Raw genomic sequence first — 22,152 nt, 5'->3', positions numbered from 1 at the left:
TGATTTCTATCCTGTGTCTCTGTATCTTGTCAGTTGCTACTGGAGCGGCAGAGAGGGCTGAGGAAAGGAGGGATAGGATGCTCTGTTCTGGACACTTTAATTCTCTCTGCTCTGACTCCCCGGTGACTCTGCTCTGCCATAGATCTGCTGAATATTCGCTGTTGCTACTGCTACTGCTGACTTTTAAACAGCAGACAGAGGACGTCTCTATTGACAAGGCATGCTGTGCTGAGACACTACACGATACCGAGCTACGTTGCTGTGAATTAGAACCAGAGATTATGTTTCTGTAAGGTGCCACCAGAAAGGGCCCATCTGTGAGGTGCCACCAGAAAGGGTCCATCTGTGAGGTGCTACCAGAAAGGGCCCATCTGTGAGGTGCTACCAGAAAGGGTCCATCTGTGAGGTGCTACCAGAAAGGGCCCATCTGTGAGGTGCCACCAGAAAGGGTCCATCTGTGAGGTGCTACCAGAAAGGGCCCATCTGTGAGGTGCTACCAGAAAGGGCCCATCTGTGAGGTGCCACCAGACACATGGAGAACTGACACGACAATGGAGAAGGGAGCCGGAGGGAAGTGGGCCAGCGGCTCATTTCAACGAAGTTTCCATCAAACGCTCTGCATCCAGTGCCTCCAATAAGGTAAGAGGAGACTAACTATCTGACTGTCTAAATGACTGACTGTCTGACTGTCTGACTGTCTAACTGACTAACTGTCTGACTGTCTAACTGACTGACTAACTGTCTGACTGTCTAACTGACTGACTGACTGTCTGACTGTCTAACTGACTAACTGACTGACTGACTGTCTGACTGACTAACTGACTAACTGTCTGACTGTCTAACTGACTAACTGTCTGACTGACTAACTGACTAACTGTCTGACTGTCTAACTGACTGACTGACTAACTGTCTAACTGTATGACTGTCGAACTGACTAACTGACTAACTGTCTAACTGACTAACTGTCTGACTGACTAATTGTCCGACTGACTAACTGACTGACTGACTGTCAAGCTGGCTGACTAACTGACTGACTAACTGACTGACTAACTGTATGACTGTCGAAATGACTAACTGACTGACTGTCTGACTGTCTAACTGACTGACTGTCTGACTGTCTAACTGACTAACTGTCTGACTGACTAACTGACTAACTGTCTGACTGTCTAACTGACTAACTGTCTAACTGACTGACTGTCTGACTGTCTAACTGACTGACTGTCTGACTGACTGTATGACTGTCGAACTGACTAACTGACTAACTGTCTGACTGTCTAACTGACTAACTGTCCGACTGACTAACTGACTAACTGTCTGACTGTCTAACTGACTGACTGACTAACTGTCTAACTGTATGACTGTCGAACTGACTAACTGTCTGACTGTCTAACTGACTAACTGTATGACTGTCTAACTGACTAACTGACTGACTGTCTAACTGACTAACTGTATGACTGACTAACTGACTGACTGTCTAACTGACTAAATGTCCGACTGACTAATTGACTGACTAACTGTCTAACTGTATGACTGTCGAACTGACTAACTGACTGACTGACTAACTGTCTAACTGTATGACTGTCGAACGGACTAACTGACTAACTGTCTAACTGACTAACTGTCCGACTGACTAACTGACTGACTAACTGACTGACTGACTGTCAAGCTGGCTGACTAACTGACTGACTAACTGTCTAACTGTATGACTGTCGAACTGACTAACTGACTGACTGTCTAACTGACTAACTGTCCGACTGACTAACTGACTAACTGTCCGACTGACTAACTGACTAACTGTATGACTGTCGAACTGACTAACTGACTAACTGTCTAACTGACTTACTGTCCGACTAACTAACTGACTAACTGTCCGACTGACTAACTGACTAACTGTCCGACTGACTAACTGACTGACTGTCTGACTGACTAACTGTCCGACTGACTAACTGACTAACTGTCTGACTGTCTAACTGACTAACTGACTGTCTGTCTAACTGACTAACTGTCAAACTGACTAACTGACTAACTGTCCGACTGTCTAACTGACTAACTGCTGACTGTCTAACTGACTGACTGTCTAACTGTCTAACTGACTGACGCCGACTAACTAACTGACTAACTGTCCGACTGACTAACTGACTAACTGTCCGACTGACTAACTGACTGACTGTCTGACTGACTAACTGTCCGACTGACTAACTGACTAACTGTCTGACTGTCTAACTGACTAACTGACTGTCTGACTGACTGTCAAACTGACTAACTGACTAACTGTCTGACTGTCTGACTGTCTAACTGACTAACTGACTAACTGTCTGACTGTCTAACTGACTGACTGACTAACTGTCTGACTGTCGAACTGACTAACTGACTAACTGACTGACTAACTGACTGACTAACTGACTGACTGACTGTCAAGCTGGCTGACTAACTGACTGACTAACTGACTAACTGACTGTCTGACTGTCTAACTGACTGACTGACTGACTGTCTGACTGTCGAACTGACTAACTGTCTAACTGACTGACTGTCAAACTGGCTGACTAACTGACTAACTGTCTAACTGACTAACTGTCTAACTGACTAACTGTCTAACTGACTGACTAACTGCCTGACTAACTGTCTAACTGACTAACTGTCTGACTGTCTAACTGACTAACTGTCCGACTGACTAACTGACTGTCTAACTGACTAACTGTCCGACTGACTAACTGACTGTCTAACTGACTGACTGTCTGACTGTCTAACTGACTAACTGTCTGACTGACTAACTGTCTGACTGACTAACTGACTGTCTAACTGACTGACTGACTGTCAAGCTGGCTGACTGTCTAACTGACAGTCTAACTGACTAGCTGACTGACTGACTAACTGACTGGCTAACTGACTAGCTGGCTAACCAATGGTCTCTTGTCATGCAGGGAGCTATCACTGCTCCATGTACAACAGGTGATTCTGCCCGTAGTGTTAGTGATTGGCTGATGTTCATCAGGTGATTCTGCCTGTAGTGTTAGTGATTGGCTGATGTTCATCAGGTGATTCTGCCTGTAGTGTTAGTGACTGGCTGATGTTCAACAGGTGATTCCCTGTGGCTCAATTGGTAGAGCATGGTGTTTGCAACGCCAGCATGGTGTGTGCAACGCCAGGGTTGTGGGTTCAATTCCCACGGGAAGCCAGTACAAAACAAATAATAATAACAAAAAAAATCCATGAAATGAAATGTATGCATTCACTACTGTAAGTCGCTCTGGATAAGAGCGTCTGCTAAATGACAAAAAAATGTAAAAAAATAAATAAAAAAATGATTCTGCCTGTAGTGTTAGTGATTGGCTGTGCTCAGCATCTCCTTCATGAGTTCAAGTTAAAATGTATTTGTCACATGCTTTGTAAACTAAAGGTGTAGACTAACAGTGAAATGCTTACTTATGGGTCCCTTTCCAACAATGCAGAGTTCAAGATAAAAAAAATTAAAGTAAATAGAAAGTGACAAGAGGAATAAATACACAGTGAATAGCAATACCAAGTTAAAATAACATGGCTGTGTGCAGGAAGTACAATGTAATAAAATGACTATATGCAGGAAGTACAAGGTAATAACATGGCTATATAAAGGGAGTACCAGGTAATAACATGGCTATTTACAGGAAGTGCCAGATAATAACATTCCTCCAGGTAATAACATGGCTATGTACAGGGAGTACCAGGTAAAACTATAGCTATATACAGGAAGTACCATGTAATAACATGGGTATGTACAGGAAGTACCATGTAATAACATGGCTATTAACAGGAAGTGCCAGATAATAACATTCCTCCAGGTAATAACATGTCTATGTACAGGGAGTACCAGGTAAAACTTTAGGTAGATTTGTACATATAGGTAAGGATAACGTGACTAGGCAACAGGATATCTTATTTGTATTGTATTTATTATGGATGCCAAATAGCTGCTGCTGTTCTGGACTTGGGGACTGTGATGGGGCGTCTAGGGGGGCACGTCTATTGGGATATGCATGGGTGTCCGAGCTATGTGCCAGTAGTTCAAACAGACAGCTCGTTGCATTCAACATGTCAATACCTCTCACAAATACAAGCAGTGATGAAGTCAATCTCTCCTCCAGTTTGAGCCAGGAGAGATAGACATGCAAGTGATTAAATTAGCTCTCTGTGTACATCCAAGAGCCAGCCGTGCTGCCCTGTTCTGAGCCAATTGCTATTTTCCTAAGTCCCTCTGACCACATGACTGAACAGTAGTCCAGGTGCGACAAAACTAGGGCATGTAGGACCTGCCTTGTTGATAGCGCTGTTTAGAATGCAGAGCAGCGCTTTTATGAACAGACTTCTCCCCATCCTAGCTACTGTTGTATCAATATGTTTTGACCATGACAGGTACAATCCAGGGTAACTCCAAGTTGTTTAGACTTCTCAACTTGCTCAATTACCACATCATTCATTACAATATTTAGTTGAGGTTTAGGGTTTGGATTTGTCCCAAATACAATGCCTTTAGTTTTTGAAATATTTAGAACGAACATATTCCTTACCACCCACTCTGAAACTAACTGCAGCTCTTTGTTAAGTGTTGCAGTCATTTCAGTCACTGTGGTAGCTGATGTGTAAAGTGTCTAGTCATCTGCGTACATAGACACAATGGCTTTACTCAAAGCCAGTGGCATGTCATTTGTAAAGATTTTAAAAAGGGGCCAAGACAGCTGCCCTGGGGAATTCCTGATTCTACCTGGATTTTGTTGAAGAGGCTTCCTATAAAGAACACCCTCTGTGTTCTGTTAGACAGGTAACTCTTTATCCACAATATAGAAGGGGGTGTAAAGCCATAACACATTTTTCCAGTTACAGACTAATTGATAATGTCAAAAGTATCACTTAAGTCTAACAAAACAGCCCCCTCAATATTTGTATCATCAATTTATCTCAACCAATCATCAGTCATTTCTGTAAGTGCTGTGCTTGTTGAATGTCCTCCCCTATAAGCGTGCTGAAAGTCTGTTGTCAATTTGTTTACTGTAAAATAACATTGTATCTGGTCAAACACCATTTATTCCAAAAGTTTATAAAGGGTGTCACGAGTGCTGTCTTCGAATTCCCTGTCATAAATTAGCCACGGCGCAGCGTGCCGGTAGTTCCACATATTTATTTAGTGAACCCGAACCAAACAAGAAAACAGGTGAAACTGAAACAAACTGGGGCTGCATAAACACAGCTGCACAAATACAAGATCCCACGAAAACACAAGGAAAAACAGGCTGCCTAAGTATGGCTTCCAATCAGAGACAACGATAGACAGCTGCCTCTGATTGGAAACCATACCCGGCCAAAACATAGAAACAAAAACATAGAATGCCCACTCTCCTATCACACCCTGGCCTAGCTAAACAAAGAAAACACAGCTCTCCTTGGTCGGCTGTTTGAGCCAGTAATGAGGCATTTACTATCCTTAGGTAGGGGAATAACTTTTGGCTTAAATTGAAGAAATGTCAAATAGGAGGGGCAATATCGTCTGCTATCATCCTCCAGTAATTTTCCATCCAGATTGTCAGACCCTGGAGGCTTGTCATTGTTGAAAGACAACAATTATTTTTTCATCTCTTCCACACTCACTTCATGGAACTAAAAATTACAATGCTTGTCTTTCATAATTTGGTCAGGTATACTTGAATGTGGTGTCAGCATTTGTTGCTTGCATGTCATGCCTGAATTTGCTAATCTTGCCAATTAATAAATCATTAACCTCTCTAGGGTATGTGGGACGAAATCGTCCCACCTACTCAACAGCCAGTGGAATCCCGTAGCGCGATATTCAAATACCTTAGAAATGCTATTACTTCAATTTCTCAAACATTTGACTATTTCACACCATTTTAAAGACAGGACTCTCGTTAATCTAACCACACTGTCCGATTTCAAAAAGGCTTTACAACGAAAGTAAAACATTAGATTTTGTCAGCAGAGTACCCAGCCAGAAATAATCAGACACCCATTTTTCAAGCTAGCATATAATGTCACATAAACCCAAACCACAGCTAAATGCAGCACTAACCTTTGATGATCTTCATCAGATGACACTCCTAGGACATTATGTTATACAATACATGCATGTTTTGTTCAATCAAGTTCATATTTATATCATAAACCAGCTTTTTACATTAGCGTGTGACGTTCAGAACTAGCATACCCCCCCCGCAAACTTCCGGGAATTTACTAACAATTTACTAAATTACTCACGATAAACGTTCACAAAAAGCATGACAATTATTTTAAGAATTATAGATACAGAACTCCTCTATGCACTCGATATGTCCGATTTTAAAATAGCTTTTTGGTGAAAGCACATTTTGCAATATTCTAAGTACATAGCCCAGCCATCACGGGCTAGCTATTTAGACACCCAGCAAGTTTAGCCTTCACCAAAATCAGATTTACTATAACAAAAATGTTATTACCTTTGCTGTTCTTCGTCAGAATGCACTCCCAGGACTTCTACTTCAATAACAAATGTTGGTTTGGTCCCAAATAATCCATCGTTATATCCAAACAGCGGCGTTTTGTTCGTGCGTTCAGGTCACTATCCGAAATGGTAAATCAGGGTTACGAGCATGGCGCATTTCGTGACCAAAAAATTCTAAATATTCCATTACCGTACTTCGAAGCATGTCAACCGCTGTTTAACTTCTTGGGGCTATGTGGGACGCTAGCGTGCCACCCGTGGTGCACCCTATCAACAGCAGGTGCATTTCAAGAGCGGCAAATTTGAAACCAAATAAATGTCAAAATTCAAATTTTTCAAACATACAACTATCTTACACCCTTTGAAAGATAAACATCTCCTTAATCTAACCATGTTTTACGATTTCAAAAAGGTTTTACATTTTACATTTTAGTCATTTAGCAGACGCTCTTATCCAGAGCGACTTACAAATTGGTGCATTCACCTATAATATCCAGTGGAACAACCACTTTACAATAGTGCATCTAAATCTTTTATGGGGGGGGGGGGTTAGAAGGATTACTTTATCCTATCCTAGGTATTCCTTAAAGAGGTGGGGTTTCAGGTGTCTCCGGAAGGTGGTGATTGACTCCGCTGTCCTGGCGTCGTGAGGGAGCTTGTTCCACCATTGGGGTGCCAGAGCAGCGAACAGTTTTGACTGGGCTGAGCGGGAACTGTGCTTCCTCAGAGGTAGGGAGGCGAGCAGGCCAGAGGTGGATAAACGGAGTGCCCTTGTTTGGGTGTAGGGCCTGATCAGAGCCTGAAGGTACGGAGGTGCCGTTCCCCTCACAGCTCCGTAGGCAAGCACCATGGTCTTGTAGCGGATGCGAGCTTCGACTGGAAGCCAGTGGAGAGAGCGGAGGAGCGGGGTGACGTGAGAGAACTTGGGAAGGTTGAACACCAGACGGGCTGCGGCGTTCTGGATGAGTTGTAGGGGTTTAATGGCACAGGCAGGGAGCCCAGCCAACAGCGAGTTGCAGTAATCCAGACGGGAGATGACAAGTGCCTGGATTAGGACCTGCGCCGCTTCCTGTGTGAGGCAGGGTCGTACTCTGCGAATGTTGTAGAGCATGAACCTACAGGATCGGGTCACCGCCTTGATGTTGGTGGAGAACGACAGGGTGTTGTCCAGGGTCACGCCAAGGCTCTTAGCACTCTGGGAGGAGGACACAAGGGAGTTGTCAACCGTGATGGCGAGATCATGGAACGGGCAGTCCTTCCCCGGGAGGAAGAGCAGCTCCGTCTTGCCGAGGTTCAGCTTGAGGTGGTGATCCGTCATCCACACTGATATGTCTGCCAGACATGCAGAGATGCGATTCGCCACCTGGTTGTCAGAAGGGGGAAAGGAGAAGATTAATTGTGTGTCATCTGCATAGCAATGATATGAGAGACCATGTGAGGATATGACAGAGCCAAGTGACTTGGTGTATAGCGAGAATAGGAGTGGGCCAAGAACAGAGCCCTGGGGGACACCAGTGGTGAGAGCACGTGGTGCGGAGACAGATTCTCGCCACGCCACCTGGTAGGAGCGACCTGTCAGGTAGGACGCAATCCAAGCGTGCGCGGTGCCGGAGATGCCCAGCTCGGAGAGGGTGGAGAGGAGGATCTGATGGTTCACGGTATCAAAGGCAGCAGATAGGTCTAGAAGGATGAGAGCAGAGGAGAGAGAGTTAGCTTTAGCAGTGCGGAGAGCCTCCGTGACACAGAGAAGAGCAGTCTCAGTTGAATGCCCAGTCTTGAAACCTGACTGATTAGGATCAAGAAGGTCATTCTGAGAGAGATAGCAAGAGAGCTGGCCAAGCACGGCGCGTTCAAGAGTTTTGGAGAGAAAGGAAAGAAGGGATACTGGCCTGTAGTTGTTGACATCGGAGGGATCGAGTGTAGGTTTTTCAGAAGGGGTGCAACTCTCGCTCTCTTGAAGACGGAAGGGACGTAGCCAGCGGTCAAGGATGCGTTGATGAGCGAGGTGAGGTAGGGGAGAAGGTCTCCGGAAATGGTCTGGAGAAGAGAGGAGGGGATAGGGTCAAGTGGGCAGGTTGTTGGGCGGCCGGCCGTCACAAGACGCGAGAGTTCATCTGGAGAGAGAGGGGAGAAAGAGGTCAAAGCACAGGGTAGGGCAGTGTGAGCAGGACCAGCAGTGTCGTTTGACTTAGCAAACGAGGATCGGATGTCGTCAACCTTCTTTTCAAAATGGTTGACGAAGTCATCCGCAGAGAGGGAGGAGGGGGGGAGGGGGAGGAGGATTAAGGAGGGAGGAGAAGGTAGCAAAGAGCTTCCTAGGGTTAGAGGCAGATGCTTGGAGTTTAGAGTGGTAGAAAGTGGCTTTAGCAGCAGAGACAGAAGAGGAAAATGTAGAGAGGAGGGAGTGAAAGGATGCCAGGTCCGCAGGGAGGCGAGTTTTCCTCCATTTCCGCTCGGCTGCCCGGAGCCCTGTTCTGTGAGCTCGCAGTGAGTCGTCGAGCCACGGAGCAGGAGGGGAGGACCGAGCCGGCCTGGAGGATAGGGGACAGAGGAAATCAAAGGATGCAGAGAGGGAGGAGAGGAGGGTTGAGGAGGCAGAATCAGGAGATAGGTTGGAGAAGGTTTGAGCAGAGGGAAGAGATGATAGGATGGAGGAGGAGAGAGTAGCGGGAGAGAGAGAGCGAAGATTGGGACGGCGCAATACCATCCGAGTAGGGGGAGAGTGAGAAGTGTTGGATGAGAGCGAGAGGGAAAAGGATACAAGGTAGTGGTCGGAGACTTGGAGGGGAGTTGCAATGAGATTAGTGGAAGAACAGCATCTAGTAAAGATGAGGTCAAGCGTATTGCCTGCCTTGTGAGTAGGGGGGAAGGTGAGAGGGTGAGGTCGAAAGAGGAGAGGAGTGGAAAGAAGGAGGCAGAGAGGAATGAGTCGAAGGTAGACGTGGGGAGGTTAAAGTCACCCAGAACTGTGAGAGGTGAGCCATCCTCAGGAAAGGAACTTATCAAGGCGTCAAGCTCATTGATGAACTCTCCAAGGGAACCTGGAGGGCGATAAATGATAAGGATGTTAAGCTTGAAAGGGCTGGTAACTGTGACAGCATGGAATTCAAATGAGGAGATAGACAGATGGGTCAGGGGAGAAAGAGAGAATGTCCACTTGGGAGAGATGAGGATTCCAGTGCCACCACCCCGCTGGCTCGATGCTCTAGGGGTATGCGAGAACACGTAGTCAGACGAGGAGAGAGCAGTAGGAGTAGCAGTGTTATCTGTGGTGATCCATGTTTCCGTCAGCGCCAGGAAGTCTAGGGACTGGAGGGTAGCATAGGCTAAGATGAACTCAGCCTTGTTGGCCGCAGACCGGCAGTTCCAGAGGCTGCCGGAGACCTGGAACTCCACGTGGGTCGTGCGCGCTGGGACCACCAGGTTAGAGCGGCAGCGGCCACGCGGTGTGGCGCGTTTGTATGGCCTGTGCAGAGGAGAGAGAACAGGGATAGGCAGACACATAGTAGACAAGCTACAGAAGAGGCTACGCTAATGCAAATGAGATTGGAGTGACAAGTGGACTACACGTCTCGAATGTTCAGGAAGTTAAGCTTACGTTGCAAAAATGTTATTGACTAAAATGATACAGTACTGCTGGCTGGTGGAGTAGGCTAGCTAGCAGTGGCTGCGTTGTTGACTTTGAACGTGTAGCTGGCTAGGTAACCTCGGTAGTTTCAGTACTACACCTTGTCATGATACAAAGCAACTTTGTAGCTAGCTAGCTAACATAACACTAATCAAGACGTTCCTTGTAGTGTATTTAGTTTCAACAATGCTGCTCGTCGGTAATAGTTGGCTAGGTTAGGAAAAATGGCGTCGCGGGGGACGGAAATAGCTGGCTAGCTAACCTCGATGGCTGGCTAGCTAACAATTATCAATTAACAATTATCAAGCTATGACAAAGACAACTAGGTAGCTCGCTAGGTAACACTGCACTAGTCAAATCGTTCCGTTGTGAAGTATTAGTAACTACAGCGCTGCTAGTCGGTAACGGATGGCTATCTGGCAGTGGGTTAATGATGACTAGGTGTGTTGAGTAAGTCTGGCGCCGCGTCGCGGCTGGCTAGCACACCTCGATAATACTCAAACTCAAACTACACAATTATCTTAGATACAGAGACAGCACAGACAACTATGTAGCTGGCTAACTAACACTAACACCACACTAATCAAGTCGTTGCGTTGTAATGTAATAGTTTCTGCGGTGCTGTTAGTCGGTAGAAGTTGGCTAGCTAACAGTGATGACTAGCTAGCTAGCAGCTAGCAGTGTTGACTACGTTAGGAGGACGAAGATAGCTAGCCTCGATAATTACTCAGTTACTCTAAACTACACAATTATCTTTGATACAAAGACGGCTATGTAGCTAGCTAAGATGAATTGCTCAGATCAAACAAATCAAGCCGTTGTAATGTAGCGAAGTGGAGTATTACCTGTGGAGCGAAGCGTGGTAAGACTGCGACTGCGTGGTTTTACGGCGAAAGCATAAATTTAGAGTATGTTAGGACAGTACATTTACAAGAGTTGTGTGTAATGTTTTGTCAATTCAAAGACAGGGTCACCAAAACCATAAAACCAGCTAAAATGATGCACTAACCTTTTACAATCTCCATCAGATGACACTCCTAGGACATTATGTTAGACAATGCATGCATTTTTAGTTCTATCAAGTTCATATTTATATCCAAAAACAGCGTTTTACTATGGCATTGATGTTGAGGAAATCGTTTCCCTCCAATAACCGGCAGTCAAGTCAACACCACAAATTAAATAATTAAAATTAGAAAACATTGGTAAAATATTATATTGTCATTTAAAGAATTATAGATTTACATCTCTTGAACGCAATCAACTTGCCAGATTTAAAAATAACCTTACTGGGAAATCACACTTTGCAATAATCTGAGCACTGCGCCCAGAAAAATACGCGTTGCGATACAGACTAGACGTCATGTTGGGGAGATCTAAAATCGAAAATACTATGTAAATAATCCATTACCTTTGATTCTCTTCATCAGATGTCACTTCCAGGTATCACAGGTCCATAACGAATGTAGTTTTGTTAAAAAAGCTCATCATTTATGTCCAAAAATCTCCGTCTTGTTAGCACATGATCTAAGCCAGCCGGACTTCTCGTCATGAACGAGGGGAAAAAATATATTTACGTTCGTTCAAACATGTCAAACGTTGTATAGCATAAATCATTAGGGCCTTTTTTAACCAGAACATGAATAATATTCAAGGTGGACGAATGCATACTCTTTTATAACGTATTGGAACGAGGGTACCCAACATGAACTCGCGCGCCAGGTGTCTAATGGGCCATCATCGTTCCATGGCTCTTGTTCGGTCAGATCTCCCTCCAGAAGACTCAAAACACTTTGTAAAGGCTGGTGACATCTAGTGGAAGCAATAGGAAGTGCCAAAATATTCCTCAGCCCCTGTGTTTTTCAATGGGATAGGTTTAAAGGTAATACAACACATCAGGTATCCACTTCCTGTCAGAAAATGTCTCAGGGTTTTGCCTGCCAAATGAGTTCTGTTATACTCACAGACACCATTCAAACAGTTTTAGAAAATTTAGGGTGTTTTCTATCCATATGTAATAAGTATATGCATATTCTAGTTACTGGGTAGGAGTGGTAACCAGATTAAATCGGGTATGTTTTTTTATCCAGCCGTGTCAATACTGCCCCCTAGCCCTAACAGGTTAAAATCAATTTTTATGCAATTTATCTCGTAAAAAAGCGATAATATTCCGACCGGGAATCTGCGTTTTGGTAAATAGAGGAATAAAAAGAAAGACGGGGGCGACCAGTGCACACGCCTAAGCCCACTGTCCCCTGATCGGCCACTTGACAAAGGCGATAATGTGTTTCAGCCTGGGGCTGGAATGACGACATTCAGCTTTTTCCTGGGCTCTAAGAGCCTATGGGAGCCGTGGGAAGTGTCACGTTACCGCAGAGATCCTTTGTTTTGGAAAGAGATGTCAAAGAAAGCCAATAAATGGTCAGACAGGCCATTTCCTGTAAAGGAATCTCTCAGGTTTTTGCCTGCCATATGAGTTCTGTTATACTCACAGACACCATTCGAACAGTTTTAGAAACTTTAGGGTGTTTTCTATCCATATCTAATAAGTATATGCATATTCTAGTTACTGGGTAGGAGTGGTAACCAGATTAAATCGGGTATGTTTTTTTATCCAGCCGTGTCAATACTGCCCCCTAGCCCTAACAGGTTAACACCGAATTTAATCATGGCAAGGCAACTGGGAATATGGCCGAACACAGTGTAGTTATTCTCTCCATAAGTCAATCAAACAAGCAAAGTGCCAGTATAGAGACAAAGTGGAGTCTCCATTCAACGGCTCAAACACGAGACGTGTGTGGCAGGGTCTACAGACAATTACGGATTACAAAAAGAAATCCAGGCCCGTTGTAGACATCTACGTCTTGCTTGCAGACAAATAAAAAAACGTATTTGCGCGCTTTAAGGACAATACAGTGCCACAGACGCAGCCCGCTACCAAAGACTGTGGGCTCTCCTTCTCTGTATCCGACGTGAGTAAAATATTTAAATGTGTTGAACCTCGCAAGGCTGCCGGCCCAGATGACATCCCTAGCCGCGTCCTCAGAGCATGCGCAGACAAGTTAGCTGGTGTGTTTACGGACATATTCTATCAATCCCTATCCGAGTCTGCTGTCCCCACATGCTTCAAGATGGCCACCATTGTTCCTGTACCAAAAAAATTGAAGCTAACTGAACTAAATTACTTTCGCCCTGTAGCACTCACTTCTGTTATCATGAAGTGCTTTGAGAGACTAGTCAAGGATCACCTCCACCTTACCTGGCATCCTAGACCCACTTCAAATTTGCTTACCGGCCCAATAGGTCCACAGACAATGCAATCGCCATAACACTGCGCACTGCCCCATCCCATCTGGACAAGAGAAATGCCTGTGTAAGAATGCTGTTCATTGACTACATCTCAGCATTCAACACCATTGTGCCCTCCAAACTCATCATTAAGCTTGAGTCCCTGGGTCTTTACCCCGCCCTGTGCAACTAGGTCCTGGAATTCCTGTACTCCCTTTTCACCCACGTCTGCGTGGCCATGCACGCCTCCAACTCAATCATCAAGTTTGCAGACGACACAACAGTGGTAGGCTTGATTACCAACAACAACGAGACAGTCTACAGGGGGGAGGTGAGGGCCCTCGGAGTGTGGTGACAGGAAAATAACTTCTCACTCAATGTCAGCAAAACAAAGGAGATGATTGTTGACTTCAGGAAACAGCAGAGGGAGCAGCCCCCTATCTACATTGACGGGACAGTAGTGGAGAAGGTGGAAAGTTTTAAGTTACTCGGTGTGCATATCACGGACAAACTGAAATGGTCCACGCACACAGAGAGCGTGGTGAAGAAGGCGCAACAGGCGCCTCTTCAACCTCAGGATGCTGAACAAATTTGTCTTGTCCCCAAAAACCCTCACTAAGTTTTACAGGTGCACAATCGAGAGCATCCTGTCGGGCTGTATCACTGCCTGGTACGGCAACTGCACTGCCCACAACTGCAAGGCTCTCCAGATAGTAGTGAGGTCTGCATAACACATCACCGGGGGCAAACTACCTGCCCTCCAGGACACCTACACCACCCAATGTCAAAGGAAGGCCAAAAAGATCATCAAGGATAATAACCCCCAAGCCCTTGCCTGTTCACCCTGCTTCCATCCAGTATAGGTAGCTGGAGGGAGATCCACATCCATGGAGGGAACACCCAAGCCCACGCAGAAGGCAGCTGGTACATGGGCTCAAATTGTTTTGAAAGTCATAAGTCCGGACGCGGGGGAAGAAGGCAGGCACTCCATGAATGATTCTTCTCCTTCTTTCTGATTCCGATACACATCCATTTATATCAATTTTTGGGGTGGCAGGTAGCCTAGTGGTTAGACCGTTGGGCCAGTATGTGAAAGGTTGCTGGATCGAATCCCTGAGCTGATAAAGTAAAAATCGGTCATTCTGCCCTGTACAAGGAAGTTAACACACTTTTCCCCGGTAGGCTGTCATTGTAAATAAGAATTTGTTCATAACTGACTTCTCTAGTTAACCTCTCTTGGGTATGTGGGACGTGACCATCCCACCTGCGGGACACGACCATCCCACCTGTGGGACACACTATTCAACAGCCAGTGAAATAGCAGGGCGGCAAATTCAAAACCACCAAAATCTCATAATTCAAATTTCTCACACATACAAGTGTTATACACCATTTTATAGATAAGACTCTCATTAATCCAACCACATTGTCTGATTTCAAAAAGGCTTTACGGCAAAAGCAAAACATTAGATTATGTTAGGACATCACCTTGACAAGAAAAACCACACAGCCATTTTCCTAGCAAGAAGAGGTGTCACAAAAAATAGAAATACAGCTAAAATTAAGCACTACCTTTGATCTTCATCAGATGGCACTCATAGGACTTCATGTTACACAATACATGAATGTTTTGCTCGATAAAGTTAATATTTGTATCCAAAAAGCCCATTTTACATTGGCCTGTAATGTTCAGAAATGTTTTTCCTTCAAAAACTTCCGGTGAATGAGCACATCAATTTATAGAAATACTCATCATAAAATATTGATAAAATATTAAACTGTCATTCAAAGAATTATAGATAAACATCTCCTTAATGCAACCGCTGTGACAGATTTCAAAAAAGCTTCACGGGGAAAGCACACTTTGCAATAATCTGAGTACGGCGCTCAGAAAAATACACCAGGCAATACAGATACCCGCCATTTTGGAGTCATCTAAAATCATAAATAGCATTATAAATATTCACTTACCTTTGATGATCTTCATCAGAATGCACTCCCAGGAATCCTAGGTCCACAATAAATGTTGTTTTGTTCGACAAAGTCCATAATTTATGTCCAAATACCTCCTTGTTTGCGCGTTCAGTAAGCTACTCCAAATGTAGGAAGCACGCCGAATATTTCACGATGAAAAGTCAAAAAAGGTTCTATTTACATTCGTAGAAACATGTCAAACGATGTATAGCATCAATCTTTAGGGCCTTTTTAACATAAAACTTCAAATAATATTCCAACCGGATGATTCCAATGTCTTGAAAAATGTAATGGAACACAGCTTACTCTCACGTGAATGCGCACCAATGAAGTCATGTCCTTTCCTGAGTCAACAACTTCCAATTTCCTTTGTTTGCTCTCTGTTCACCATAGAAGCCTGGAACAACTTTCTAAAGACTGTTGGCATCTAGTGGAAGCCTTAGGAAGTGCAAAATGAACCCTAAGTCACTGTATACTGTAAAGGCAATCACTTGAAAAAACATATTTCCCACTTCCTGGTTGGATTTTTCTCATGGTTTTGCCTGCCATATGAGTTCTGTTATACTCAGACATCATTCAAACAGTTTTAGAAACTTCAGAGTGTTTTCCATCCAAATCTACTAATAATATGCATATCCTACCTTCTGAGTCTGAGTAGCAGGCAGTTTAATTTGGGCACGCCTTTCATCCGGACGTCAACATACTGCCCCATACCATAGAGAAGTTAAAGAAATAAAAAAATTAAGCTCATCTATAGCTGAAGAATGATCAGCCATTTTCTGGTTCAAGCTTGTAGAGGGGTGCAGTGGTGGAAATTGATCATAGTCCAGGAAGGTCCATTATGATCCTATTGGATGTTTTGATAGGAAGCATTGAAAGATGCCGATAGCCTCAAGGATTGTTTTTTTCCAAAACAAGATGTCCACATAGGCCAGGATATCTGGAGGGAATCCAAAAATAATTTGCACACGAAGAAAAAATATGAATTTCATATTTGTCAAATTTATTGAGCGTGTGGTGAAAACTCAAATCATTCTAATTTACAACATATCATAAAGCCTATCAGGATTTGGATGTGGACCTCAGCCAGGAGACGCATATCTGGAATAAGTACAGCTTCCTATCTTGAAGGTGCTGAGAAAACAGTACTCTAGTACCAACTAGTTCCCCTGACTCTGGTATCCACAGATTAAAAGTAGCGTGCAATCCCCAGGAAATGTACTCTATTTACAGATACAGTACATGCATCACTACTTTCTCTTCATATAGTACATCATGACTATACTACAGTGCAGGGACTGTTACAGCAATACTTCCGCTACAGCACATCATGACTATACATACAGTGCAGGGACTGTTACAGCAATACTTCCGCTACAGCACATCATGACTATACATACAGGTATCTTCTGGCACCAAAACTAGATGTCATGACCTAATGTAATAAAAACTCTACACAATGTCTGAAAACACACAATCCAGGATTAACGGTCACAATGTCAACAGCCATTTTCATTTGAGCAGCTGGGCTGTATTCCTTTCTCCTCTGTCTCTCTTTATTTGAGCAGCTGGGCTGTAAAACAAGTTTAGTGTGTGCATAGTTACTGTATTTTAAGGATAACCCTTCTATTTCATCTTACCTTTATTTAACCAGGCAAGTCAGTTAATAAGAACTTTTTTTTTTAATGACATCCTAGGAACAGTGGGTTTAACTGCCTTGTTCAGGGGCAGAACGAAAGATTTTTACCTTGTCAACTCGTGGATTCGATCTTGCAACCTTGCGCTTACTAGTCCAACGCTCTAACCACTAGGCTACCTGCCGCTATCTACCCTAACATCAATGTTGATATTTGTAACAAAGATGATAATATATGTATGCCATTTACTAGATGCGTTTTATCAAAAGTGATGTAAAGTCATACATGCTCATATGGATGGCCCCAGTGGGAATACCAACATCCTGGCATCATCACCAACTGAGCCACAAGATACTTACTTAGTGAGGTGACGATACAGTGATTAGTTACAGGGCATCTCTACACCCTCCCAGACCTTCAGTTATCTACTTAGTGAGGTGACGATACAGTGATACAAGATGTCTTTACACCCTCCCAGACCTTCAGTTATCTACTTAGTGAGGTGATGATGTCTTTACACTAGGGATGAGTGATTAGTTAGGGGGGGATGCAACGGTACACTGTATGTTGTCGAACTGTTTGGTATGCCCCCTACGGTTCAAGACGCACACGTCGAAACAAATCAAACTTTATTTGTCAAGTGCGCCGAATACAACAGTTGTAGACCTTAGAGTGAAATGCTTACTTACAGGCTCTAACCAATAATGCAAAAAAGGTATTAGGTGAACAATAGGTAAGTAACGAAATAAAACAACAGTAAAAAGACAGGCTATATACAGTAGCGAGGCTACATACAGACACCGGTTAGTCAGGCTGATTGAGGTAATATGTACATGTAGATATGGTTAAAGTGACTATGCATATATGATGAACAGAGAGTAGCAGTAGCGTAAAAGAGGGGTAGGCGGGTGGTGGGTGGGACACAATGCAGATAGCCCGGATAGCCAATGTGCGGGAGCACTGTTTGGTCGGCCCAATTGAGGTAGTATGTACATGAATGTATAGTTAAAGTGACTATGCATATATGAGAAACAGAGACTAGCAGCAGCATAATAGAGGGGTTGGGGGGCGGAATTACGACACGCCTGTTGTTTTCCTATAATTTCCAAATCTTGCTTATTGCACTGCAGACTACACACACATTGTACATTCAGATCCACAGAACCAGATATGCAGCTTGTGAACAGGCAAGGCAGGCAACTGCTTGGGGCCCCAGGCCGTTAGGGGGCTCCTGAGGGCTGACAAACTTTACTGCACAGCAATGTCTCAAAATGTGGTGACTGCAACCCCCTCCCCTAAAAAAAAAAACTATGGACAACTTGCAATGACGTCTCAGTAGGAAACCTCCCTAAATGGGCCCCATGAAGAGAGGGGAAACTAAACAAATATTCTCTCAGCTCCAACGTGACAATGGCGAGCGCCAGCGAGACAGCGAGAAGCAAATTTGAAGAGGCACCGCCGTCTTTCAAATCTGCTGTGTGGGAACATTTTGGATTCAGCGTTTAATACAATGACGAGGGTAAAAAGACCGTAAACAAAGTACAGTCTGCCAGCATTGCTTTGCCACTGTTGGCTACTCAAGTGGAAACACTTCTAACATGTGTCATTTACGTGGCCATCACCCGGCAGTATCCCTTGCAGGTGGAGCAAGGAGTCCACTCGTTAGCGAAAACGCATCAATCTCTCGCTGCTGCCTTCCAACAACAATTTGCGACAAATTCATAAAAACATAAATAAATAACGAAACATTGGGAGAATTCATAACCAAAGATTTGCAGCACTATTCGGTGGTTAATGACTCGGGATTTCATCACCTGATGAATTTCTTTTAACCACGTTACAATGTCCCCTCCAGCACACATTTCAGCAGCAAAGTAATTACCAAACTCTATGAAACATCACAGAGAGACATTGAAAAGGAATTGACACAGACACCCTATCTAGCTCTTTCCACTGATAGTTGGCTCTCCAGAGTAACTCAAAGCTACCTCACTGTGACGGTTCACTATGTAAAGGAATAGGTAGCTGACTTTATGTTGCACTTTGTTTATTTTAAATAAACAGGGTACATACTTGTATGGGCAATATTACATGTAAAAATGAGAAGGCAAAGCACCTACAGGTTGTCAAAGCTAAGAAACACTTTACATTTGTATGTTTTTCTCCCCTTGATTTCCTACAGTAGAGACAGAAACCAGGCCTAGTCAGTCATGCTGCCATTTTTCTGAATGGAAAGTTTTATTTGTCTTTAGGCAAAATAAAGAGTTCATTGTTTAAAGGGTGATGTGTTTTTATTATTTTCTTAAATATAAAGATAGCAAAACCGTTACCGTTACCGTGGCACACAAACCGTGATATATAGTGAACTGCTGTCAAGCACATTTCAGAGTGACTTAATCACATGAGCACTGCAGCCATTAGAAATAATCAAAGTCTATAACCTGATGCAGCCTCTGGTGGCCACACTGGACCATTAGCAGGGTTTTTACTGCTGTACTGGAGAGAGAGAAAAGGGGAAGCGGGTGTGTGAGGGAGAGTGCGTGCGACTCCACTCGCAGAACTGCTTTCCCCAGACATACTGTCCGGTAACTCTCAAATCCAGTTTTATTCATCACATGCATCGTAAACAGCAAGTCTGGACTAACAGTGAAATGCTTATTTACTTCCCAACAATGCAGAGAGAAAGAAAATTTAGAAATACTAGAAAAATTATCGGAATTACACACAATAATACATGCAATAATAGATACACAATGAGCAACGATAACTTAGCTATATACATGGGTACCAGGTAATAACTTGGCTATATACACTGGTACCAGGTAATAACTTGGCTATATACACTGGTACCAGGTAATAACTTGGCTATATACACTGGTACCAGGTAATAACTTGGCTATATACACTGGTACCAGGTAATAACTTGGCTATATACACTGGTACCAGGTAATAACTTGGCTATATACACGGGTACCAGGTAATAACTTGGCTATATACACGGGTACCAGGTAATAACTTGGCTATATACATGGGTACCAGGTAATAACTTGGCTATATACACAGGTACCAGGTAATAACTTGGCTATATACATGGGTACCAGGTAATAACTTGGCTATATACACGGGTACCAGGTAATAACTTGGCTATATACATGGGTACCAGGTAATAACTTGGCTATATACATGGGTACCAGGTAATAACTTGGCTATATATACAGGTACCAGGTAATAACTTGGCTATATACACGGGTACCAGGTAATAACGTGTCTATATAGACTGGATAGCCAAGTTATTACCAGGTAACCCTCCACTTCACCTCGGTACCAGGTAATAACGTGTCTATCTAGACTGGGTACCAGGTAATAACGTGTCTATATAGACTGGGTACCAGGTAATAACGTGTCTATATAGACTGGGTACCAGGTAATAACGTGTCTATCTAGACTGGGTACCAGGTAATAACTTGGCTATATACATGGGTACCAGGTAATAACTTGTCTATCTAGACTGGGTACCAGGTAATAACTTGGCTATATACATGGGTACCAGGTAATAACTTGGCTATATACATGGGTACCAGGTAATAACGTGTCTATATAGACTGGGTACCAGTACCGAGGCGAAGTGCAGGGGTACGAGGTAATGGAGGTAGATATGTACACATAACTAGGAATAAAGTAACAGATAATAAAGTAGTAGTAGCAGCAGTGTATGTGATGAGTAAAAATAGTTAGTGCAAAAAGGATCAATAAAGACTGTCCAAGCAACTATTGGGTTAACTATTTAATATTTAACTATTTGGTTAACTATTTAATATTTAACTATTTGGTTAACTATTTAGAGTCTGGTGACGCAACTAAGCATCAATCTAAGTAACATCACTTCAAAAAATCTCCATCAATCTGTAAGTTTAAGAGAAATATCAGGATTTTTGGAAACTCCAAGTGGGCTGTCATTACATTTTTGTATTTATTTTTTATTTAACCTTTATTTATCTAGGCAAGTCAGTTAAGGTCAAATTCTTATTTACAATGACGGCTTACCCCGGCCAAACCCGGACGATGCTGGGCCAATAGTGCGCTGACCCCATAGGACTCCCAATTACGGCCGGGTGTGATACAGCCTGGATGTGCCTTTTACTGAGGAGGGTTTCCGTCTGGCCACTCTACCATAAAGGCCTGATTGGTGGGTGATGCAGAGATGGTTGTCCTTCTGGAAGGTTCTCCTGTCTCCAAAGAGGAACTCTAGAGCTCTGACCAAGGCTCTTCTCCCCCAATTGCTCAGTTTAACCGGGAGGCCAGCTCTAGGAAGAGTCTTGGTGGTTCCAAACTTCTTCCATTTTAGAATGATGGAGGCCACTGTGTTCTTGTGGAACTTCAATGCTGCAGAAGATTTTTCGTACTCCTCCCCAGATCTGTGCCTTGACACAATCCTGTCTCGGAGCTCTAATGATAATTCCTTTGACCTCATGGCTTGGTTTTGGCTCTGACAAGCACTATCAACTGTGGGACCTTATTTAGACAGGTGTGTGCCTTTCCAAATCATGTCAAATCAATTGAATTTCCACAGGAAACAGGATGCACCTGATCTCAATTTCGGGACTCATAGCAAAGGGGTTGAATACTTATGTAAGTAAGATATTTCTGTTAATTAAAAAAAATAATTTTGCTAAAATTCTAGAAACCTGTTTTCAGCTTGTCATTATGGGGTGTTTTGAAGATTTATGAGGACATTTAAAAAAAACTCAATTTTAGAATAAGGCTGTAACAAAATGGAGAAAAAGTAAATTGGTCTAAATCCGAAGGCACTGTATTATCAAACAAGTTTCAAAAATTATATAATTTATACCTAAAGTGGTCCTACAATTCTAAATAAAATAGCCAAATGATCCATGGTATGGCCATCTTAAAACAATTCCATATCTTAGCTTAGGAAGCGGTGATGGAGCCAGTCAAGATGTTCTCAATGGTGCAGCTGTAAAACGTTTTGAGGACCCGTGTTGGTGTGTTTGGAACACGATACAACCTTAGTGATGTGGAAACCGAGGAACTTGAAGCTCTCGACTCTTTCTACTACAGCCTCGTCGATGTGAATCCGGGTGTGCTCAGCCCTCCGTTTCCTGAAGTCCACAATCAGCTCCTTTGTCTTGCTGATGTTG

At 43.5% G+C, this 22,152-nt stretch overlaps 1 protein-coding gene across 1 annotated transcript in view; it reads left to right on the top strand.

Annotated features, from left to right (window-relative positions):
* Positions 1 to 528: 528 nt before the first annotated feature.
* Positions 529 to 22,152, top strand: part of LOC106561862 (transient receptor potential cation channel subfamily M member 1) — a gene marked incomplete at its 5' end in the record, with an annotated part of 116,245 nt that continues 94,621 nt past the window's right edge. Inside the window, one exon of the mRNA XM_045712055.1 lies at positions 529 to 639. Within this exon, the coding sequence (XP_045568011.1) occupies positions 529 to 639 (111 nt within the window). The remainder of the gene's footprint in view (positions 640 to 22,152) is intronic.

This window comes from Salmo salar, unplaced genomic scaffold (genome assembly GCF_905237065.1).
Source record: "Salmo salar unplaced genomic scaffold, Ssal_v3.1, whole genome shotgun sequence".
In the NCBI taxonomy this organism is placed as follows: domain Eukaryota; kingdom Metazoa; phylum Chordata; class Actinopteri; order Salmoniformes; family Salmonidae; genus Salmo; species Salmo salar.
The sequence above is the reverse complement of the archived record's forward strand: the minus strand, read 5'-3'. Positions and strand labels throughout refer to the sequence as shown.